Source organism: Porites lutea, chromosome 9 (genome assembly GCF_958299795.1).
Source record: "Porites lutea chromosome 9, jaPorLute2.1, whole genome shotgun sequence".
NCBI classification, from domain to species: Eukaryota; Metazoa; Cnidaria; class Anthozoa; order Scleractinia; family Poritidae; genus Porites; species Porites lutea.
In genome coordinates this window covers 11,873,147-11,893,513 of record NC_133209.1, presented here as the reverse complement: position 1 = coordinate 11,893,513, position 20,367 = coordinate 11,873,147, and the positions used below count along the sequence as shown (strand labels likewise).

General features: G+C 36.9%; 1 protein-coding gene across 5 annotated transcripts in view; it reads left to right on the top strand.

Annotated features, from left to right (window-relative positions):
- Positions 1-6,642: 6,642 nt before the first annotated feature.
- LOC140947400 (centriole and centriolar satellite protein OFD1-like) overlaps positions 6,643-20,367 on the top strand; it is a 34,964-nt gene continuing 21,239 nt past the window's right edge. For 2 of the 5 annotated variants that reach the window (XR_012166962.1, XM_073396487.1), the window contains exons 1-7: positions 6,643-6,770; positions 12,565-12,774; positions 12,859-12,927; positions 13,403-13,436; positions 13,869-13,967; positions 16,548-16,690; positions 17,110-17,199. Coding sequence is in view for 4 of the 5 variants with exons in the window: in XM_073396487.1 (XP_073252588.1) it covers positions 6,690-6,770; positions 12,565-12,774; positions 12,859-12,927; positions 13,403-13,436; positions 13,869-13,967; positions 16,548-16,690; positions 17,110-17,199 (726 nt within the window). In the remaining variant the exon portion in view is untranslated. The remainder of the gene's footprint in view (positions 6,771-12,564; positions 12,775-12,858; positions 12,928-13,402; positions 13,437-13,868; positions 13,968-16,547; positions 16,691-17,109; positions 17,200-20,367) is intronic. The other 3 variants (XM_073396489.1, XM_073396488.1, XM_073396490.1) reach the window with 3 other exon arrangements.

The window sequence follows — 20,367 nt, the reverse complement described above, 5'->3', positions numbered from 1 at the left end:
AATTTGTATATGTTTGCATTGCTCGAAATCGCGCGCATTTACAAGGCCCTAAAGTTTTTTGCTGACTTGCAAGGACCCATCTGTTATAAAGATCCCCAAAATCAAGGGATAAATGTCATAGTTTATTAGATATAATCTTGTTAAGTTGGCTTTTCATTTTCGTATAGATTATGACCTAAATTTGGAAACCGCTGAATTTCTCGAATTGGGTCTTCGCGATTTTGGTGAAACTTTGTTCAGCGCAAGGCACTAATGCGCACTATGTGTAGCCGAGAGATTTTCACGAAAAAATGCAGGCAACAGCAGATTTTCGACTCAGACCTCAAAGGGGCGTGGCATTATAACCACGTGACATTTACTCCGATTGCCAAAAATTTTATGTTATATTGTAGATTGATCTATATGTTATCCACTCTATGTGTTAGACTTACGATAAAAGTAAATATGGGGATACCAGAGAGCTTCAAAGTAGGATGGCACCCCCCCAAAAAAACTGGGTCGAGTCACCTTAACTACACCCATGTTTGACCTTACAAGGAAAATAAATACAACAGCCATAGCGGTGAACTGGGATGTTCTGTAAAATCAATTTAAGTCAGGCGAAAGTTTCCAACCGTATCGAAGAGCTGCATCTATGTTTCGAAGTGGGCGTGGTAACGATAATTTTTGGAATTGAAACGGTAAAGTTCGATCAGACAGAACCTCAGGACATTGACCTCTTTTTCTGGAAAATTTTCACCTGGACCAAAGCGTTTTATTTATATCTTGACCTCTAAAAATTTTGGCATTATTGGAAGGATATCCGGGGCTATAGTTGTGGACAGTAAACAGCTAAAATATGTTACTGAGGCAGTAATCTGTTCAAAAAAACTGCTTACTAATAAAAGCAGGGAAATAATAATAATGATAATAATAATGTATTTGGCTTAACAGTTGGCTAATTGGGGACACTTTTCTAAGCACTAGCGCTAATCTAATTACATGATTATTAAGTTAATGATCTTACCTAAAACTATCTACAAATGTACACGACTCAGAATTTACACAGGTCACAGCAGTATATGGCTCGAAAGGTCGACACCGCGTACATGTTTCTTGAATGCTTTGAGGCTTGTTAGGTTTCTTAGCTCACCACTGACCTTCGACCGAATAAAAGGTCCTTGATAGCGCAGCGAATGCCTTCCATTGCCCACCGTATCAAAGCGGGGTGGTTCAAAATCACAGTTCCTAAGGTAGCCTGCGTGGCAGGCGTTTGAAAGGGAAGGGAAAGGCAGTTTTAGGCGCGCGAAAGGGCCGGCTAAAACTCCCTTTCCCTACTCTTTCAAACGCCCACCACGTAGGCTATTTCTTAGGCGTTGGTGTGTTCTTTTGATCCTGAATAACTCAGATACACACCATGGTGCCATCTCGTAGTTTAGTTTACAGGTTGGTCTGTTAAGGGCCCATTAACGTATCCTACTGAGAAACGTACATTTTGGCTCAAAATGTTTATCATTATTATAATCTTTTTACTTCTATAATCTATAATAAGAATAGGAATCTATACTACTAGCTAGGAGCTTGCGAATATGTCTGACATGTTGCAAGATGATATATGTAAATGTAAATAAATCGATTTTTTAAAATAATTTTCTAAGATTTCAAATAGCAATTGTTACCTTTCTTTGAAAGTTCTTTGTCTTCTTTTGCGATGTTGTTTATTTCTTTGTTGTAAGGAAACCAGCAAACAATCAAGGAACTAACAGATAAGTTATCGAAGTCATCAACAGAACTGGTAAGGATTTTGTATCGTATGAAGTCAATTTATCACCACCGCCATCATAATATTTATTTGATTAAGAAGGCTGTACATATAAAGCAGCTTGAAACCTGATGTAGTTCTCGTTAGCAATACACGTTCTTGTTGTGCTGTATAATACACAAGTAGTATAGATTCCTATTCTTATTATAGATTATAGAAGTCGAGCTCTATACTATGTTCTCTTGTTTAACACCTTTGTTTTAAAATGTTAAACTAGTTGAATCAAGCTAGGGACATAACGTATTTGCTTACGATCACTTTGGTTGTGGTAGGTTGTTAAAGTAATTTGTTCTTACCTTTAAATCTGTTATATTAGCTACATTTACGGGATAAATTTAAACAGATGGAAAAAAATAGCAAGTCGAAAGAAGTGTCGAGGAAAGAGTTGCAAAAGAGGATTGAATTCCAGCTGGATGATGAGGTATGACAGCTGCTTCAGAGGCGATAGGCCCGCATTCCCAGTTCCAAATACCCTCGCTTGACTTCAATTAAAGTTGCTTGTGAAAACTACTTTTATTTGCATGAGAGTAGACACTCATTTCCATACCAAAGCTTTGCACAAATTTCTGTAGCAACCTTTGTGGCATTGCAGGTGTGGTATGGAATCCCTAATGAAAGGTTCTCAAGTCTCCATTAAAATAGTGGGTACGGTGGGGCGGGAGGGTGTGTGTAAATGAGAGTGCTATAGGCATAAAAAAAAGGTTAATAGTTAATTGTTAGAAAAAGCACCGATACTGAGCAACTAACAACTGCAATGCAGCCACATCCAACACAAATATACAGTGCAAAATAATATGTTAAAAGTTAAAAACACTGATTTTGAGCGACCAACAAACTGCAATGCAGCCAGGTACAACACAACATACAGTGCAAACTAAAATAAAAGGAAGTGAAGGTTTAATATAATAAATAGTTAAGGACCTTGAAGGGAAACAGGTTTCTAGAGTACAAGGTGCCTGCGGTATTGACATATGAAAGTACTGAAAGGTCTTGGAATTAAAAAGTACTTGAATACTTACTTTAAAATACATCAGACAGCCTCTGCAGCTGACAAATTAGCGAGCAAAATAAATGACTGATTTTTTTTAATGAAACGCGCCTTGCATTTTGTCAATAATCTTAATTCCAGGGATATTCAAAAATTGAATTGTTTTTCGGTACCCTCCTATGATCTATTCGCCTCTGCTCGCAAAGCAGTATTTCCCGCGCCAACGGCGTCCTTTCTGAACCAAAGTTTGGACCCCCCAATCAAAAATTCCTGGATCCGCCCCTGCTAGTGATCAAACAATTCGGACTTCCACTACGCAGACGCCCGATATTGTATTATAATGAATAATAGAAAGACAAACTGAGTTCAATGACATCTAGAACGGATTTTGAAAGCTAAAAAGAGACCTTGTTAAAGTCCTTCGCTTCAGATGCACTAGCTAATAGACCTTTAAGTTAGGATCCCAGTTGACTCCGTCGTTTTATTATTAGTTTTTTTAATTTTATCAAATCCTAAAATTTGAAAAACGTTAGTTCTGATAGTTCTCCGGTATGATTAACATTTTGCTACAAATGTGGTTCATATTGTTTTTATTGGTAAATGTATTTAGTTTATGTTTATAATGATTTTAGCCTTGTCCTTCACTGAAAGAAGTTATACAAGGAAAAGTTGTAAGTTTCTTAGTAGGTTTGCTTTGAAACCAAGCAGATTTCCAGAAGTGTTGATCTCAGTTACAGATGAGCTCCGAGGGCACCACTGGATTCTTTGCTTTCTCTCTCCAAACACAAGCCGTACTTTTCCAAAGATGTTGTCATTTTAAAATAATATGACCGACAACGAGAATTAACGACTTCCTTGGATCTTCGTGGACTCATTTATATTCAGTTTTCAGTTTTTCTAACATTTCATGTTCATTCACGCGTCGAAAATCGTGCTCGCTCCCTTTTTTCTTCATCATAGATCACAAACATTGATTAAATAATTCGCTGTAAAAAAGCCAAATATCGCCATGAGGAATTCTCTCCAGAGAAAGATGGAAAATCTCAAAAAATCTACTGACTTACGCTTCCGTGAATTGCCTCTCAGTCTTCAGTTTCTATTTACCAAATCTTCTCTACATCACAACTGCTAGAAAAAACTGAATTTTAAATATCGCACTCGCTTTTAAATCTTTCTTTAAGGGGATTTAGGGGACGCGTTGCTACGGCCAACTGACTTATTCATAACAGACATTTTTGTAACATAATATTTAGATTTGAAGACACTAGGAAACAGCCACGAGTTCAAGTGGGCACTAATTGAATAGTTCTTGTAAGTCATTTTTACGAGCTTTATGAATACGCTGAACAGCAGCAGGTTCTAAAATATTGAGGTCTGAAAGGTATGAAAATCCGGAATTTCATCGGTCATTATCTTCTCGGGCATGTTTAAAACACGAAATGACGAAATGACGAAACGGCGAAATGGCGAAATCAATCAATCAATCAAACAATCAATACCTTTATTTAAGTGTCAAACTAACACAGACACAAGCCTAGTCGTTCTCTCTTGAGTCTCTGTCGGTGACGTCACAGCTCACGGTAGAGTCCAGGATTGACCTGCGCCGAGAACACCTAGGGGCTAGGCTGTGTGCATGGTTTATAAGCTGAGTATCGTGTAATACGTAGCAATGTTATTCAGGTCTCTGCTAGGTTGTATTAATCGAAGTCTTGGTGTTGGGAAAATGTGTGTACGACTCTGCCTCAAGGCCGTTATTCTTCGCTGACTGGCAATTGTTTTTGTCACGTTGCATTCGCTGTGAAGAATCGCGAAGCTTTTGTACCATATCAAACAAAATTTTATAACCCACCGAGTGTCGTGCTCTGCGTTAGTTAATTAAAAGTAGCCTGTGAACAGGCTGTCTGTTTGGGAAAGGGTAAAAGCATGTTGGCACGAGGTAAGTCGTGTGTTACCAACCTCCTGAACCCCTTTTTACACGCCTAATTGATTACATTCGGTTGGTATGTATCTTTTGTGGTTCAATTTTATCCTTGGTTTAAATTTAATTTTTCATTGCTTCAACTCATTATCATACATTACCATACCCTAAAACAAAGGGAAATAAAATTTAAACCAAGGAAGAGATTGAACTAAAACATATCAAAGTGACAAGTAACGATCTTGCTGATAGATGATCAGCAATTGCATCAGGAGGGCGGAATAGCGGTCCCAATTGTTTGTCTACAGGCTCTCCCCCTTTCCCTCTCCTAGCGATTTTTTTACCCTTTCCCCAAACAGAGAGCCTGTTCACAGGCTAAATTAAAAGAAAATAACTCTTTTCCAATTAAACTTACCGAGCTGTGTACCTCGGCGGCTATTATGTCAGATGGTCATGATAACGGCTAAATATAGCAGTATTGTAAAAGAATTTCTTGCTCTTTACCAAGCGAAATTTCTCATTTCTATATACTGTGTACCTGTAAACAGTTCAGGTTCATTGCAGTTTAAAAGCACTTTCTCTATAATTCATTTCACTGACATTGTTAAAGCTGAAGAAATTTGTTTTTCAAATCTTGTTTAGTAAAATTCACAGGTTCCTGTTTCTAATGTTATCGATCATTGGCTTCACTACTACAAAACTACTAAAAGTAGTCCTCTAGCAGTGAAAAACACAATCAATCAAGGCGCGTTTCTTTCCCGCCAAAATTTGTTTCAATTACTATTTAATGACTTTATTATTACCTTTTTGTCTGAGTAATTGGTTAATAGTGAATTAGACCCCTTGACTTCAAGGACGACAGTTCAATAGCTGATCATACCACAATTAAGTAAAGGAAATAGACCTCATCTGATGGATACTCGCAACAAAAACAGCACCTTCAAAAAATGTCATAACCTCTACCTCTCCCCCCTCCCCCGTCCCCGCTCACTTTTCCCATTTTGCCTGAATGTAATGAATGATTATTACCCAAGAGTATACCCTGTTTATTTGTAGAACTGTTAGCAACTTTTTTTTGCTTTTACTTCTTCATCCTCTCGTTCGTTAAAGATGACGGTAGCTTCAATTTGTTATACGCTCCGCCATCTCGACGTCTCTGCTGACACTGCAGTTGATTTCCCCACGGAAGGGCTATTTTCAGCGCATATGATGAGCTTGCGCGCGCACATCACCCAAGCTTTGTAAACACGAGCCTTCAAATCTTATGGCTGCTCAAGGTCTAGAATGCACGTGATAACTACAAAAACCGATGAGGTATGCTTCTCTAGCTTTTCGTACACTGTCTCTATTAGATTTAATGAGCTCTAGTGGGATAATTGTGATGTCGTTGGGGAAGGAAAGTCTTCGGGATATCGGGTTAGCGTTGAAGAGAATCATACCACGTATGCCAAGTACTCGCCTACACGCCTTCCCTTGATTACACCTTTCACCTTTAAGCTCGTGTTTTATTTTACCCTTACAATTGTGTCAAAGGGCTGAATGGCGCCCATGTTGTAGTCTTTTCGTTCAAGCAAGGTTTCCAATTATCGGCTCTGCAATTTTTTTGTGAGTCGAGCTCTAAAGTCGACAACTCAACAACACACGTACAAAACATTCCGGCCTGGATTAACAAACCAATACGTATGCGCTATGAGGAAAAGCTGGTATACGATTAAGGTATACGATATATATATTGTGTTATTTCAAACACGTTGTCTCGGCTTGTAAGACCGGTTTACTCAGTGATACAATTAACAAATCCGTATATTTTTGCTTCGAGGCTCTTGTGAGCCTGGTTGGCCTGTGGTGATTTCCTATTCCTCGTCCCCAAGGCCCCTCTTTTCTTTTTCCATGGAAACCGAGAAGCCCCTGGGGATGAGGTCGGCGAATCTTCGTCCCATCCCGCCATCTTTGAAATAACCTTTTACGCTATTTACTTTGAAATGACTGAATTGTCGCACGAAGAGTTCAAGAAGAGTCTTTTGCAAACATTTCAAAGTCGTGGAGTATTGGAGACCCTGAAGGTAGTTGAAGTCTAAATATTTTCTTACGTTTTATTTGCACACTTTAAAAACTTCGTTTTTAAAAAAGTAGAGTGTGCCAATACGCTCTTCTCTCGTATGGTAATATGCCCGTCTAACCTCGTTTTTGAGTAAAACGTCCTTTGAAATGCTAATCAGACGAGGTTTTCGGTTTTCGAGGTTTGCATGGTTGCACATGTCACACACTGAATTGTGAGGAGGTCCGAAATACAGATGTTCTTTTCGAAACAGAATCGAAAATAGGAGGCCAGCAATAATACAGACAGCTGTGTTTATGTATGAGGCTGCTATACATAGATATATATTTTACTTGGGATGGTTTTGAGGAAGTAAATGTAATGTGGATTATAAATGAAAATTTTGTTCAGTAAGGATTTTGTTCACAAATGTAATGCTTCCCTACATGTCACGCATTGTTGGTGTTCTAAGGCTTACTGTAAAACCCATTGTTGCTCATGGTGTAAAAGCTGATCGGCTGTCCTCAGTCCATTGGAAAGATATTCTTGACGTGCATTGTACAGATCATGTAACTCTTGCTGTCTATCGTTGCTGTCTATTGTATGCCTGATCTCCTCATCTCTTTTTGAAACATCGGCAGTGGGTGTTCCCACTTGTCATCGGTTTTGCTTGCAGTGTAATTTTAGTATATTGTTGCTGCCTCTGAACATGTTTGTGGTCACTGTCTTGAAGAGGTTACGTTAACCCCATTGGCACCCTCATAGTATAAGCCCTGTTCAATCAAACATCATTCTGTCCTATCCTCTTCTGTGATATATGGCTTATATATTGTGGTTATATAATCACAGTGAGTTATAATGCAAGGTAATAGCTGCTCCTGATGTTTATGACCTGACAGCCTTAGCTAGAGTACAGTGGGTGATATCATTTATGTAACTTTGGGCTCATACTCTGTGTAAAAAGCTGTGAACCTCACGAGTGATGTAAAACAATATTAATACAAAGAAGCCAGTGAGAAGTCAACACAACAGGGCCAAGGAAAATAATAGCTTGAAAACAAAGAAAAACTTCACAGGTTTTACACCGAGGATTTTTTGAAGGGAAAAGGGGGGGATGGTAAAACTTTCTGAAGGCAGGAAGGAGCGATGCCAATTCTTTTTAGATGCCATTGAAAGATTAAGTTCCTTCATCATTGAACTAGAAAATAAGGAACTTCACTTCTCTAATGGTTTATCAATAAAGTTACAAATGCTCGTAATCTTTCAATGGCATCTAAAAAAAATTGGCATTCCCCCTTCCTGCCTTCAGAAATTTTTACCATCCCCCCCTTTTCCCTTCAAAAAAAAAAAATCCTCTGGCCTCCCTCCTATGGTATACATAAACTGTCATGTCCTTTACTTTGTGCAGTAACCAGCTCTATCTACACTATCATTATTACCGTTAATTTTATCCTGCTTTTATAATATCACAGATTGTTTTCATTCTCATTATCATCATTGTCATCATTATCATTTATCATTATCATCATCACCACCATCATTAGTCCCCAGTCACTTGAATCACTTTTTGGAGGATATTGGAGTCAACTTTTCAGTTCTTGCTTTTCTTCAGCTTTCACGCTTCTTGCTTGTTCTGTGCTCCCCACTAAGCCTTGCGAAAGCCTGTGGAGGAGGCAGCTGCTCAGGAACAGCTTTCACCATTTTTCTTTCGAGATAGCTCACGTTTTTTACTATGATTAAATTGACCTGTCAATCGACAATAATGTTGAGTACTATCTAGTACATCGATGAATTGGTAAACTTACCGATGATCAGTTTCTATCTATTATTATTTCTATCTGGATTAGAAAGTTGCAAAGCTAATTCAAAAGTAATTGCCAACAGACGAATTACAAAACATCATGCTTCAGTTCAAAGACTTACTTATCGCAAGAAAAGCAAGATGGATTGTATGAGGCCCCAAAGAATAATCAGATCATGTACCTTTTGGGGGACTGTTGATCGATGTATCGGCCGATATCTCGGTCGACTGTCAACAGATATATTGGCCACTATGTCGGCCGATACTTGGTTGACTCGCGGCCCACAGTCATCCGAGTATCGACCCAGAGGTGTTTTCCTGTTGGTCGAGTATCTGTGGACAGATCGACCAACAGCCGGTCGAGATAGCATCGGTAGTTTCTGCAATATATTGGTGAATCATTGTTTGAGTATCAGTGATGTATCGGTCGACAATTGCTATTGTTTTTACCCAAATGCTTTGCCCTTTGTTACAAGATAGTCAGCTGACATGCAGTGGACACTACAGTAATTCTTGTTACGCATATCAGTTTTGGCCGTCTGTCGACCAAAAGACTGTAGCAGTCAAGGATCAAGAGATTGTTCTGTTCTCGAAACTGAGGCTGGTTGCCCAGAACAATCTATTGATCCGCGGTCAAGTGCCGGCCACATATCGGTCAAGATGCGCTGACTTTGACTGACAGTCGGCTGATACTAGACCGCAACTTGACCGATGCATTGACTGACATTTCAAACAAGGTACTAGCTGTTACATCAGCAAAGTGTCTGTGATATGTTGATGATCTGTTGGCAAAGTAAATGGCCAACTATTGCCGGCTATTTAACAATTATTCCTTAAGCCCGAATGGGCTCTGAGTCAATAGCCCAATTAGCTGGTCAAAAATATCGAGACAAAACAACTTTAGCTGGTATAAAGCTAGAGTTTAATCCTTTTTTTGCCACCAAAAAGCCGGTGCTTACACTACTAGTGTGCTATAACATATAGCCTAGTAGTAGCTCAACCAATCAGAACGCAGCATTGATAATAGACCACTAGTTGGATTTTACTAATGACGAATAGACTGTAGCAACCGAGTGTCGCTGCACATCAGTCGATACTCAGTCCACTGTCGACCGACTTTTGACCGACATCTCGGTCGACAGTCAACCGAGATGTCGGCCGAGATGTCGGCCGATACATCAATCGACAGTCCCCCAAAAGATACATGATCTGAATAATCTTGTCTGATCGCATGAGTGACAGTGGTGACCATAGTTGCTGTAGCTTCAGCAGGGTGCAAAGAAAATCCTTTTTACAGCTTGCCATTCGGGTAAGCTCAAGCTAGCATTTACTAGCCCAGACGTCATTTCAACTAGCCCCAAAAGCTTTTTGACAAGCAGAATTGATCTCATAGTTCTTCTGTTATTGGAATATCTCAGAAAACATCACTTGCCCGTTGGGCAAGTTAAAAACAGAATTCACTAGCCCAATAGCAAAATCCACTAGCCCCATGCTATCGGACACTACTTTCTTTGCACGCTCCTTCAGTTTAAGCTACAAGTCTTTCATTAGTAATGTTTAGATCTGTTGATCACTGTCGGTGAGACTAACATCCTGCAAACAAGTCTTCATACTACTTAATTCTTTAGAAAGCTAAAGCTTGAAGTAAAATTAATCCAGCTGAATGCACTGAAGTACTAGTAACTCTAAAGTTAAATAAAGACACTAGAGGGGAAGTACTCGACCAATATTTGGGTATAGGTAAGCCACTGAGGGTTTGAAACCTGACCCAGTTTAGGACAAAAAATCCTTTAATGCATGCCCTGTTTAGGACAACACCCTCAATTCTATTACATTGTTTAGGATAAAGGACAAAGTGCATGCCATCTTGATTTAAAGCCATTTAGTGGCAATTGCAATGGAGCAAATTTCACATTATAGTTGTTGCTTCTGTATACTTTGAGTGCAAACAAATTTTATCAAGCAAATCAGATCAGGCAATACCCTGCTAATAATTAGGATAGACTTGCACAAAGTTATATACCCTTTTTATTTGTAGAACTGTTGCCATTTTTTTTTTACTTTGAAATTTTTTCTTCTTTATCCTCACATACGTTAAAGTTGATGGTAGCTTTGCTTTGTAATACGCTCCACCATCTCAACATCTCTGCGCAAACTGCAGTTGATTTCCCACGGAAGAGCTAAATCGGCGCATATGATGATGAATTTGTACACGCACATCACCCAAGCTTTCCGAGACAACAATCTCTTCACCAAAGCCTTCTAATCTTATGCCTGCTCAAGGTCGAGAATGTGCACAATAACTCCACCGACAGAATAATTTTAGGTCATTTCGCCATTTCGTTTTTAAACACGCCCGCCTGGTGGCAAAGGAATAATGGGATTTCTCTAAAAAAGAAAGCTAGTGGATAGGCACTTTTTTGAATGATTTCTTTACAATTTATTACCCTCCCTCAGGGATAGGTTGGATTTCTTCATTCAAATATTATTATAAACTTAATAAATGAAACATCAGATATTATTTAAACACAAATTTGGTTTGTTTTGATACATGTTTTAAACTAAGTTAGTGATATTTACGTAATTCATTGCATTGCACATTTTCTTATAATAATATTTGTTATAGAATAGAATTGATACCTTCATTTCAATGTAAAAACTGCTATCCATAGAGGCCCTATGTAATAAATGAAAATGTTACTTTGTTATGTAGTAGAACTTAAAAAAAAAAAAAAAAAACTAAAACCAGAACAAACATCTTACAGTTTTCGTACTCCAGATTTCTTTTTTGAATCCCAGCAAGACTAAATTTTTCAGGCTTTCTTCTCTCGTCTGCCTAAGTTGAGTCTATAACTGCGAGGATCTCCCTTGCATTTATTTCTTTAGACTGCATATTCAATATTATATTTTTTTCATGTATGTATTATTTCATTTTCATCTCTCTTGGCAATGCGATGAACCAAATTAATAACCAGCTCCCAGTTTGCTTGCTAGCTGGCTTAATTGGTTAGAAAGCTACACTTTTGCAGAGGACAGGGTTCAAATTCTGGCAATGTTCAATTTTTGCAAACTGGAGTCTATGACTGCGAGGATCTCCTTTGCATTTTCTTTACTCCCCAGTTCCAATACTGTTAACTTGCACATATCCCCCAAGTATAATCCCCCCTAGTTATTATAGGCCCATCAACTTGTAAATCGAGAAATACATGTGGTTATAAGCCCCCCCCCACCCCTCCTATAAGCCCCCCTCTAGCTTGTATTGAAATAAATGCCTTTTTAAGGCATTTTGAATTTTAAAAAGTGAGTTAATTCCAAAGGAATTTTTTAATCAGCTCTGCTATGTAGCTTGTTTTGAAACGCCATGTTTAGTCGGGTTATAGACCTCCCAAAACCCCTTGCAAAAGTGTATAAGCCTAGGGTTTATAAGCAGATGTTTATTGGTCACCCTTGCATAATCAGTGAGACTCGTTTTTCTTCATGTTTATGACACAAAAGGGGGGTCATTGTACCAAGTGTTCCTAGCGGAGACCTGGAAACTGGGAATAAGAATCATTGCGTGACTGAAGCCATGCATGTTTTGCAAAGAAAGCTTAGGAAATATTAAATTTAGAGCTTTTCTGAAACGTGTTGGTCCACGAATTCTATCGCTTGAAAGCGTTGATTACTATGGAACATGTGAACACAACTGAGTGGTCAAAAAAATAGAAATTTTGATTAGCAAAACTGCGGTGGTCGGGTGTAATTGTTAACTTTCGTTGTATGCAAATGGTCTTGTGATGAGCATTTTTGTGTATTTGTAATGCCAATAAAAAGTAAATATCCTGAAGAATACTGGATGTCGCTAAAGTAGGAAGTAAATAAAAAACCTTAAACAAGTAAATCCTGTTTCATGTATAATTATTAATCGCCTCCTCATTTCTAATTCCAAGCGAGCAAGACTGAATGTAAGAGTGTTCTTGTTGTAAGTGAAATACAAATATTCATCAATTCAATATTTATTTTTTTCTTCTTTTTTAAGTCTCAGCTTAGAAATCGTCTGATAGCAGAGCTTCAGGAGACGTCTGCACATGCATTGCATGGTGGTTTAACAGGACAAGATAAATCAACAGTTACAGAGAACTTGTGTGAGCTTGCAGCTAACAGCTTGGTTGCTGACCATTTAAAGAGATGTAAATATGAATATTCTTTATCTGTGTTCCTTCCGGAAAGTGGTTTACAAGAAAGCAAGGTAAACACTCTTAACTTTTTCTAAAATCTTATTGAAGAACATTATTTTTTTTCTACAAACAAAGATATGTTTTCATTGTGACAGGTGCTAACAGTGAAGGATATCCTTCTCATATTGAAGATCACTGCTGGTTCACAACTCTACCAGCACATGGTGAATGCCTTGCTTGTTTATGTCATATTATTATATAGTCCTAAACAGGAGCCGATTACCTCCTAAATAATAAATACAGCTGTATTAATAAAAATAATAACAATGCAGAAATCTAAAAATGATAGAAAATAATGTAATAATATTGTTGTTTGTGAAAGGTTTGAACCCAGGAGTCATTTCAAAAGTAGGTTGAGTTTGATCGTCCTGGTGAACGTAGTCCTGAATAGGAATGTTGTTGTTGACAGTGACTGACGTTTCGACAACCTGTGCGGTAGTCATCTTCAGAGTCAAAGTGAGTTGTATCACGTCAGTTGATGGCCTTGTACTCTGGTTATTGATCTGATTGGTCAATTACGTAGTGATGTTATTAAAACTGTAAACACTGTAAACTGTTAAAACTGTAACTTGTCCGGGGTTCCTTAAGCTTTTAAGTTAATAGGACTGACTATAATTTTTCATTATGTTTTGTTTCGAGGAAATGATGTTGGACAAGAATACACCATCAAAAGGTATTTTACATTACTTAATCATTTGTTTTAACAATAACTGAATAAAAATAGTTTGGTTATCTTTGTTTAATATAGTAATGAATTTAATTTTGTTTAATATAGTAATGAATTTATCTAAAACATAACAATCCTCATACTTCATTGGGAGCAATGACAACCAATGCACAGCAGATTTGTTTTATCATCAGAATAAAACACTCTAAAATTAGAAAAAAAATCTAGCTCAGTTTAGATTTAAAATGTATAGTCAAGATACTATTTATCATAATGACTGAGGAAGAATAGACACACACAACTGAAATTCAGTGGTTTGAGGGACAGCAACAAGTGGTGTTTGGGACTAAACATTAATTTTTCACTTAAGTTAAAATAGTTATTGTTTGCTTTATTCAAGTGTTTCTCTTAAGGATCTTCTTTTTAAAATATTTGCAGGTTTACTTACAGAGTTATTAAGTCATCTGGCATGGTCACACAGTTGTGAAAAGAATTCAAAAGCAGTTCAAACAATCTTACAGGGACAATCCTCAATGGGTAGGTCAGATTTCTAGAAAATAAAAATTTAAGATTTATTATCAGAACAAGAAAATGATGTGATATGGAATGGTGCAGTGGTGAGTGTTTGTTTATCAACACAACCCTTCATAATCAAGTTAAGTATCATGTCATGCAATAATTCTCTTGCAGTTGTCCCTAAGGAAGGGGGGCAGGGGTAATCTAGGCTACAGTGCTTCAATGGTGATCTACAGTTAAGCTGTTTATTATGTTTATACTTTCTTAAATATTTATTGTACTTTCATTTTAGTTGTAATTAATAGTCTTACTAAAGTAAAGCTCAAAGCATCCCTTATCTCTTCTTTGTAGAATTCCTTTCTTTAAAAAATTTGCCTGTTCCTTCATTGCAGTCCAGGATATGAACAGTTGCTTTTTCAGGGCTAGACATTATTAATGGCTGCTCGATTGCCCGGGGCAACTAAAAATTTCATCTGGGCAATAATTTAAGGATCCCAGTTGCCCAATCAGGCAACTGAAATTTCTGTGAAAGTTGTAGGTTAACATGACTCAGTATTTTTCTATCAAGTCTATCTTTTGAACCATCAAAACTGTTTTTATGGTTGTGAAGGTTTGTATTTATGTGCGTCGTGCGTGACTGCATAAATTAAAGAGATTGAAATAATGATATTGAATAGCCACCGCAATTCATTTTCAAAAACTGGAATTTTTTTTGTGAGCCTTTCAAAAGTTACTACAAAACGTGCAGGAAAAAATAGGTAGGCAGATAGTGCTGAATAAATGATAAGAAACCTCCGAGTGTACCTTTTGTGTTTGTAGCAAGATAGAAAATGCTACAAACTTGCAAAAGTAATGTCACTTGTAATTTGAAACCTCCTGCTTTTCTACAGATTGCGACTTTTTATCAGTTTTTACTTCATGCAATTTAGCTACCTAACGCTTCTAATGCTGGGGGAAAATTCATTATTTTGGTGTCAAAGCTTTTTTGAGGACTGTTATAAATTATAAATTCATTCAAGGCCATTTTCAGACGAGAAACTTCAACTGCACTGCAGCGAAAGTCACAGTAAGTGAATTTCAAGACAAAAGTGCTTCTTTGTTTACCTTTTGTTGGCAGAAATATTTTTTTGCCTACTGCTGACAACTAAACGTTTTCCGTTTTCGTTTCCAAAGGGCAGAATGACCAGGGTTTGTTGTTTGTTCACTGGAAGTTAGCCTGAGAATGATAAGTGTTAGGTGCCTGTTTGGGCTCCCCATTTGAAATTTTGGTCGCCCAATGGTAAAAGCGTATGTAGGCACCCATTAGGCAGCAGCCTTGTGAGTTCCAATCTATTTCAATTTGGCGAGTAAGTGTGTAAAAATATTTGTATAGAATATCATCCTCATTTATCCCCTAATAACTTTGAACGTGAATTTAAGGATGTTAAGAATATTAAGTTTTGGCAGATTTAGCTGTATTGAATTTGTTTGTACGGAATGTTTTGGGCAACCAACTTAAAAAATTCATGTCGACCTCTGTTTTTTTCTCTTGGAGATACTTTTCAAAACATGTTCTGCCATTCTGCTGCCAAAACACCTGAGCCACCTTGTCATTGTCTTTGCCTGATGTCAGTGGTTCCTGTTTTATGCCCAAAAATAAATTAAAGCAAACGTCTTTGGTTACAACTACTAGGTAGTTATGAAGAATTAGTTTTGAATGAGTGGATAAACTAAACCAGCTAGTCTGTTCTTTGAAATCGAGGTGTAGACTAAGTACTACACATAGTTAAATAACTGTCAAAATCAGAAAATCGTAAACATGTCAAATATTTCAGAAATGTTGATTGCTAGTGGACCAGTCACAAGAAAGACCAGGACACATAATAAGCTCACCACAGAACCACAACTCTGTTAGCGTTGTTGCCCAGGGTATAGTTTTCTCAAGCTTTATTGGCTTTTTCCAAGGAATACAGTAGCTGACATTCCAGAAATACCTTTGCCATTCATGTTAATTTATTTTTTTTCAGTTTCACAGTAACAAATTATAATGCAATTCATTTGGGAATTGAGTAATTTTAATTTTCGGTGGACAAAAACCTTGTACCAGAAGGCATATTACAATTGTTTTTCACACTTTTCAATGGCTATAAATGTAATAAGTTGTATCAAATAACGAGGTCCAAAGAAAAGGTTTTTATTGGAGCCCAAGAAAACAAACTTTAAAAGCCTCAAATTTCACAAAATAAAATCTTATGCATGATGATTTTATCTGTGTTTTCTCAATTCCTATGAAATTTGAAATTTATTTTCTTGGGCTCCTGTTAGAAATTGTCTTTGGTGTTATTACAGGTAATTAAAGCCCTTGAAAAGTGTAAAAAAGAATGTGATATGGATTAAAATATTCTGGTAAAAGATTTTTTCCTCTGAAAATTAAAATTACTCAATTTCCTAATGGATTCCGTCTTATACCGTTATTGTAAGTGCAGTGAGATTTTTTAAATGTGCCATAAGAACCTTTTTGTTATCAGCTGTATCATTGTTATCATTATTATTATTATTATTATTAATATAATTATTGTTATTGTTATTATAATAATAGCAAAGTTATGTTTCTGTTGGTAGAAGATCAACTTCAAAATGTTGAAAAGCAGTATACAAAGAATCTTCAGAGAGAAAACCAGAAATGGAGTTCACACATGGAAAATCGTTTGTTGGAATTACACAGGCAGTGGGAACAGAAAAAGAAGAAAATGTTGGATGAGGAGGTGATGGACCAGTGCTTAATAAGACATTGATTCATGTATATACTCTGAAGTTGTAATTTAAGCTTAGCTACTATCCATGAGCTTAATTTTGAAGTATTTCAAAAAAAGGGACATGTACCAGGATTCTGTTTGGTCCGTGAAGTAGGGGTGAGAATTTTTAGGTCAGAGGTTGGGTCTTAAATTATATAACCCCCCATTGCGCGGATGTTAAAAAAAATTATTGAATGTACTGACAATGATACAGATGAAATAATGACATCTGATCCTCACAGAACTTTTGGCTTGCCCCTTGATCCCTCCCTGACCCGAAAATCTCAATTCCTAGATATGTTTACTTGTAATGGTTTTTGATAGTATTCCTTCCACAAGTTTTTTTTGACATTTGCCCTAGTTAACTGATGAAAGTGTGCTATTAACAGCTTGAGTACCTAAAGGCTACAGAAATAGCTCGAGTGAGGCTTGAGGAGAAAGAAAAACATCAAAGGGAAGTCCAAAATGTCAGAAAACAGGTGACTACTTATTTTGTATTGTGGTGCGGTGCGGGAAAATAAGAGGCTGAATTGTAGCAATAGACTGCTAAAGAGTAGTGATTTGACTCCAAATTGTGTATTGTTCAATTCAATGTAGATGTTAGAGGTCAAAATTAAATTCTGGTTAAAATTTTTTATCTTAGGTTGATTCTCAATTTCGTTTGTCTGCTAGCCCAGATTCATGAATAATTAGGGCTAGGAGACAAAGGAAATTGAGAATCAACCCAGGTTGAATCAACCTGAATTTAATTTTGACCTGTAACATAGACATAAAGTATTAGGAAGGAGAAGCAACATCTGACAGTGTAACTGTACGTGTAACGTCTGTCAGTGCACTCTTTCATAGAGCCAAATACCAGGAGGCTCTTATTTACACGAAGCATTAAGAATATCAACAAACATGCTAGCAAGAGACCTCTCCTTGTGGCCAACTCACCCTGTGTGGCAAGAGGTTACAAATGTACCTTCGCTCATAATTTATTGCCCTCTCAAAAGAAACTCAGCTTGATGTCTCCAGTAAGCTCACCTGGACAAAACCAGTCAGAAGCCTGGCATTTTGTAATTGGATAGTTGTAATGGCATAGGAGCTGGCTGCAAAAACTACTACTCATCTGGGTATGTTAGTGATGTATGGGCTTAGGTATTTTAGGTATTTAGGTATTTTATTTATTTGCCACACGATTACGATAATTACAAAAAGATGCCAAAAAAAAAAAAAAAAAATGTAGGAAGAGATGGCGAGGAGGCCTAAAAGAAACTATAGAGCTTATGTTAATTAGGCCTCCTCAATTACAATTTTTCGAAGATAGTATAAAAATTACGGCGACGGATACAACATAATATGAGGTGAAAAATTAAACTAATCAATATTACGGAAGTTTACAAATGTTGAATATTAAAAGGCTTTTTCCCAAAATTTTTGTTGGAGTATACTAATAATTATTACAAATAAATGCCTTAAGTGCTCTTTTAAAGGAGAAAGGTGAGGAAGCGTTGATGATGTTGGTGTTTAAGGTGTTGTAAAATTTAGGTCCTTGATAAAAAACGGAAAATTGTTTGGTTCGAGTACGACAGAAAGGCAGACGAAATTTACACGAGTTTCTTGTATTATACGAATGAATTTGACTTTGTAAGGTAAATTTACAATGAAATTTTAAAGGTAGAGTATGGTTTTGATAGGAGTACATGAATAAGCCTAGTTGTATTAAGTATATGTCATGAAATTTTAAGATACCAAGATTTTGAAAGATTGGATCAGTATGTGCATCGAAAGTTGTTTTAGCTATAGTTCTGATCACTCGTTTCTGTAAAATCTCAAGACGAATAAGGTTAGTTCTGTAAGTAGAGGCCCAAACTAAGTTGCAATAAAAAAGGTATGGATAGACTAGAGAAAAATATAGTGTTCGTAAGGTTTTCGTGGATAAATAGAAACTAGATTTACGAATAATTCCTGTGCATTTAGAAACTTTATTGGCGACATGTGAGATTTCAGATTTCCAATTTAAATTTTCATCCATGATTACTCCCAAGAAAACTGTTTCTTTTACTTGATCAATTTTTTGATTATTAATTAAAAGTTGAATAGTTTGATTTGTACGCTTTTGAGATGGTTTAAATACAATGAATTTGGTTTTTTTCAAGTTTAATGAAAGCCTGTTAGCTCTAAACCATATTGACAACTTATTTAGCTCAGCGTTCAGTATATTAGTAAGGCAGTCTTTATCCTTGTGAGACACAAATACGTTTGTATCATCAGCAAATAATATCAGTTGTAATATTGTTGACGTGTTGATTATATCGTTGATGTAGAGCAGAAAAAACAAAGGCCCTAGTATTGAACCTTGGGGAACGCCACACATGATATTAGCACGATACGAAACATAACCATTGTATTCTACAAATTGAAGTCTGTTGGAAAAATAGCTCTTAATCCATTTGAGAGCCAAGCCACGTATACCATAGTGTTCAAGTTTATCAAATAAGATGGAATGATTGACTGTATCGAAAGCTTTCGAGAGATCTAAAAAGACACCAACCGCTAATTCACCATGATCAATAGCAGATGAAATTTTTTCATGCAAATCAATCAAGGCAAGCGTCGTAGAGTGGTTTTTCCTGAAGCCGAACTGGTTATCACAAAGAATATGTAAATTAGTTAAATAATCATACAAGCGATTATAGATGATTCTCTCTAGAAATTTTGAAAAGCTTGGTAGAACCGAGACAGGCCTATAGTTGGTGAATAGTGACTGGTCATCAGCTTTAAACAGTGGTACCACACGAGCTATTTTCATTTGATCTGGTACAACGCCATGAGCGATCGATAAATTCATAATGTGAGCCAGAGGTCCCGAAATGATTTGAATGGATTCCTTAATTATAGACATTGGAATATTATCGTATCCAGCCGCTTTCCCGGAAGCAAAAGATTGAGCAATGGTAATAATTTCATCCTCTGTTGTTGGGCTAAAAAAGATTGACTCTCGAAATGATCCAGATAGAAAATCTTTATGTGAACAAGGAGGAGGCTGTATCTTCTTTGCGAGGTTGGGACCAATACTAGAGAAGTAGCTAAAAAACCTATTTGCTACTTCCGCTTCTCATTAATCTGTGATACATAATGTATGAGAGGATCCCCAGCAGCATGCTAAACTCTTCATACTTGGCTGCAGCCATCTCCACCACCTCAAGGCATACTACAAGTATCCTTTTATAATAGTCCTATTGCTTCTACTCCTTGTCTAATAGTTAGAATGCTGGAACCTCTGTGTTATGTACAAATGGTTAAATGGTCTCGTTAGTTAATTTTATAATCTCACTTTTATGGGTGCACTTGAAATTTGAGCCTCAGTTCCCTGTGGTTTGTTACCTCCTTGTTAAAAAAGTTAAACTTAAATAATAGCAGCTCTATGGACCCATCCATTACTTGCGATTAGGCAATTCTCAAGTTCTGAATGAAAAACCACGGAAAGGAAGTATATTCTTCCCGACAAACTAAACAGGGACTTTTGCACATAGTGTGTTTGCATCTTGAAGACAGTTTACCCTTCCACTTCTATATCATTCTGGGGTTGTTTAAAATGCCATAGTGCTTAAAAATGCTCTTTATAATTGTGTTATCCGGCATTGAAAAACTAAAAATTAACA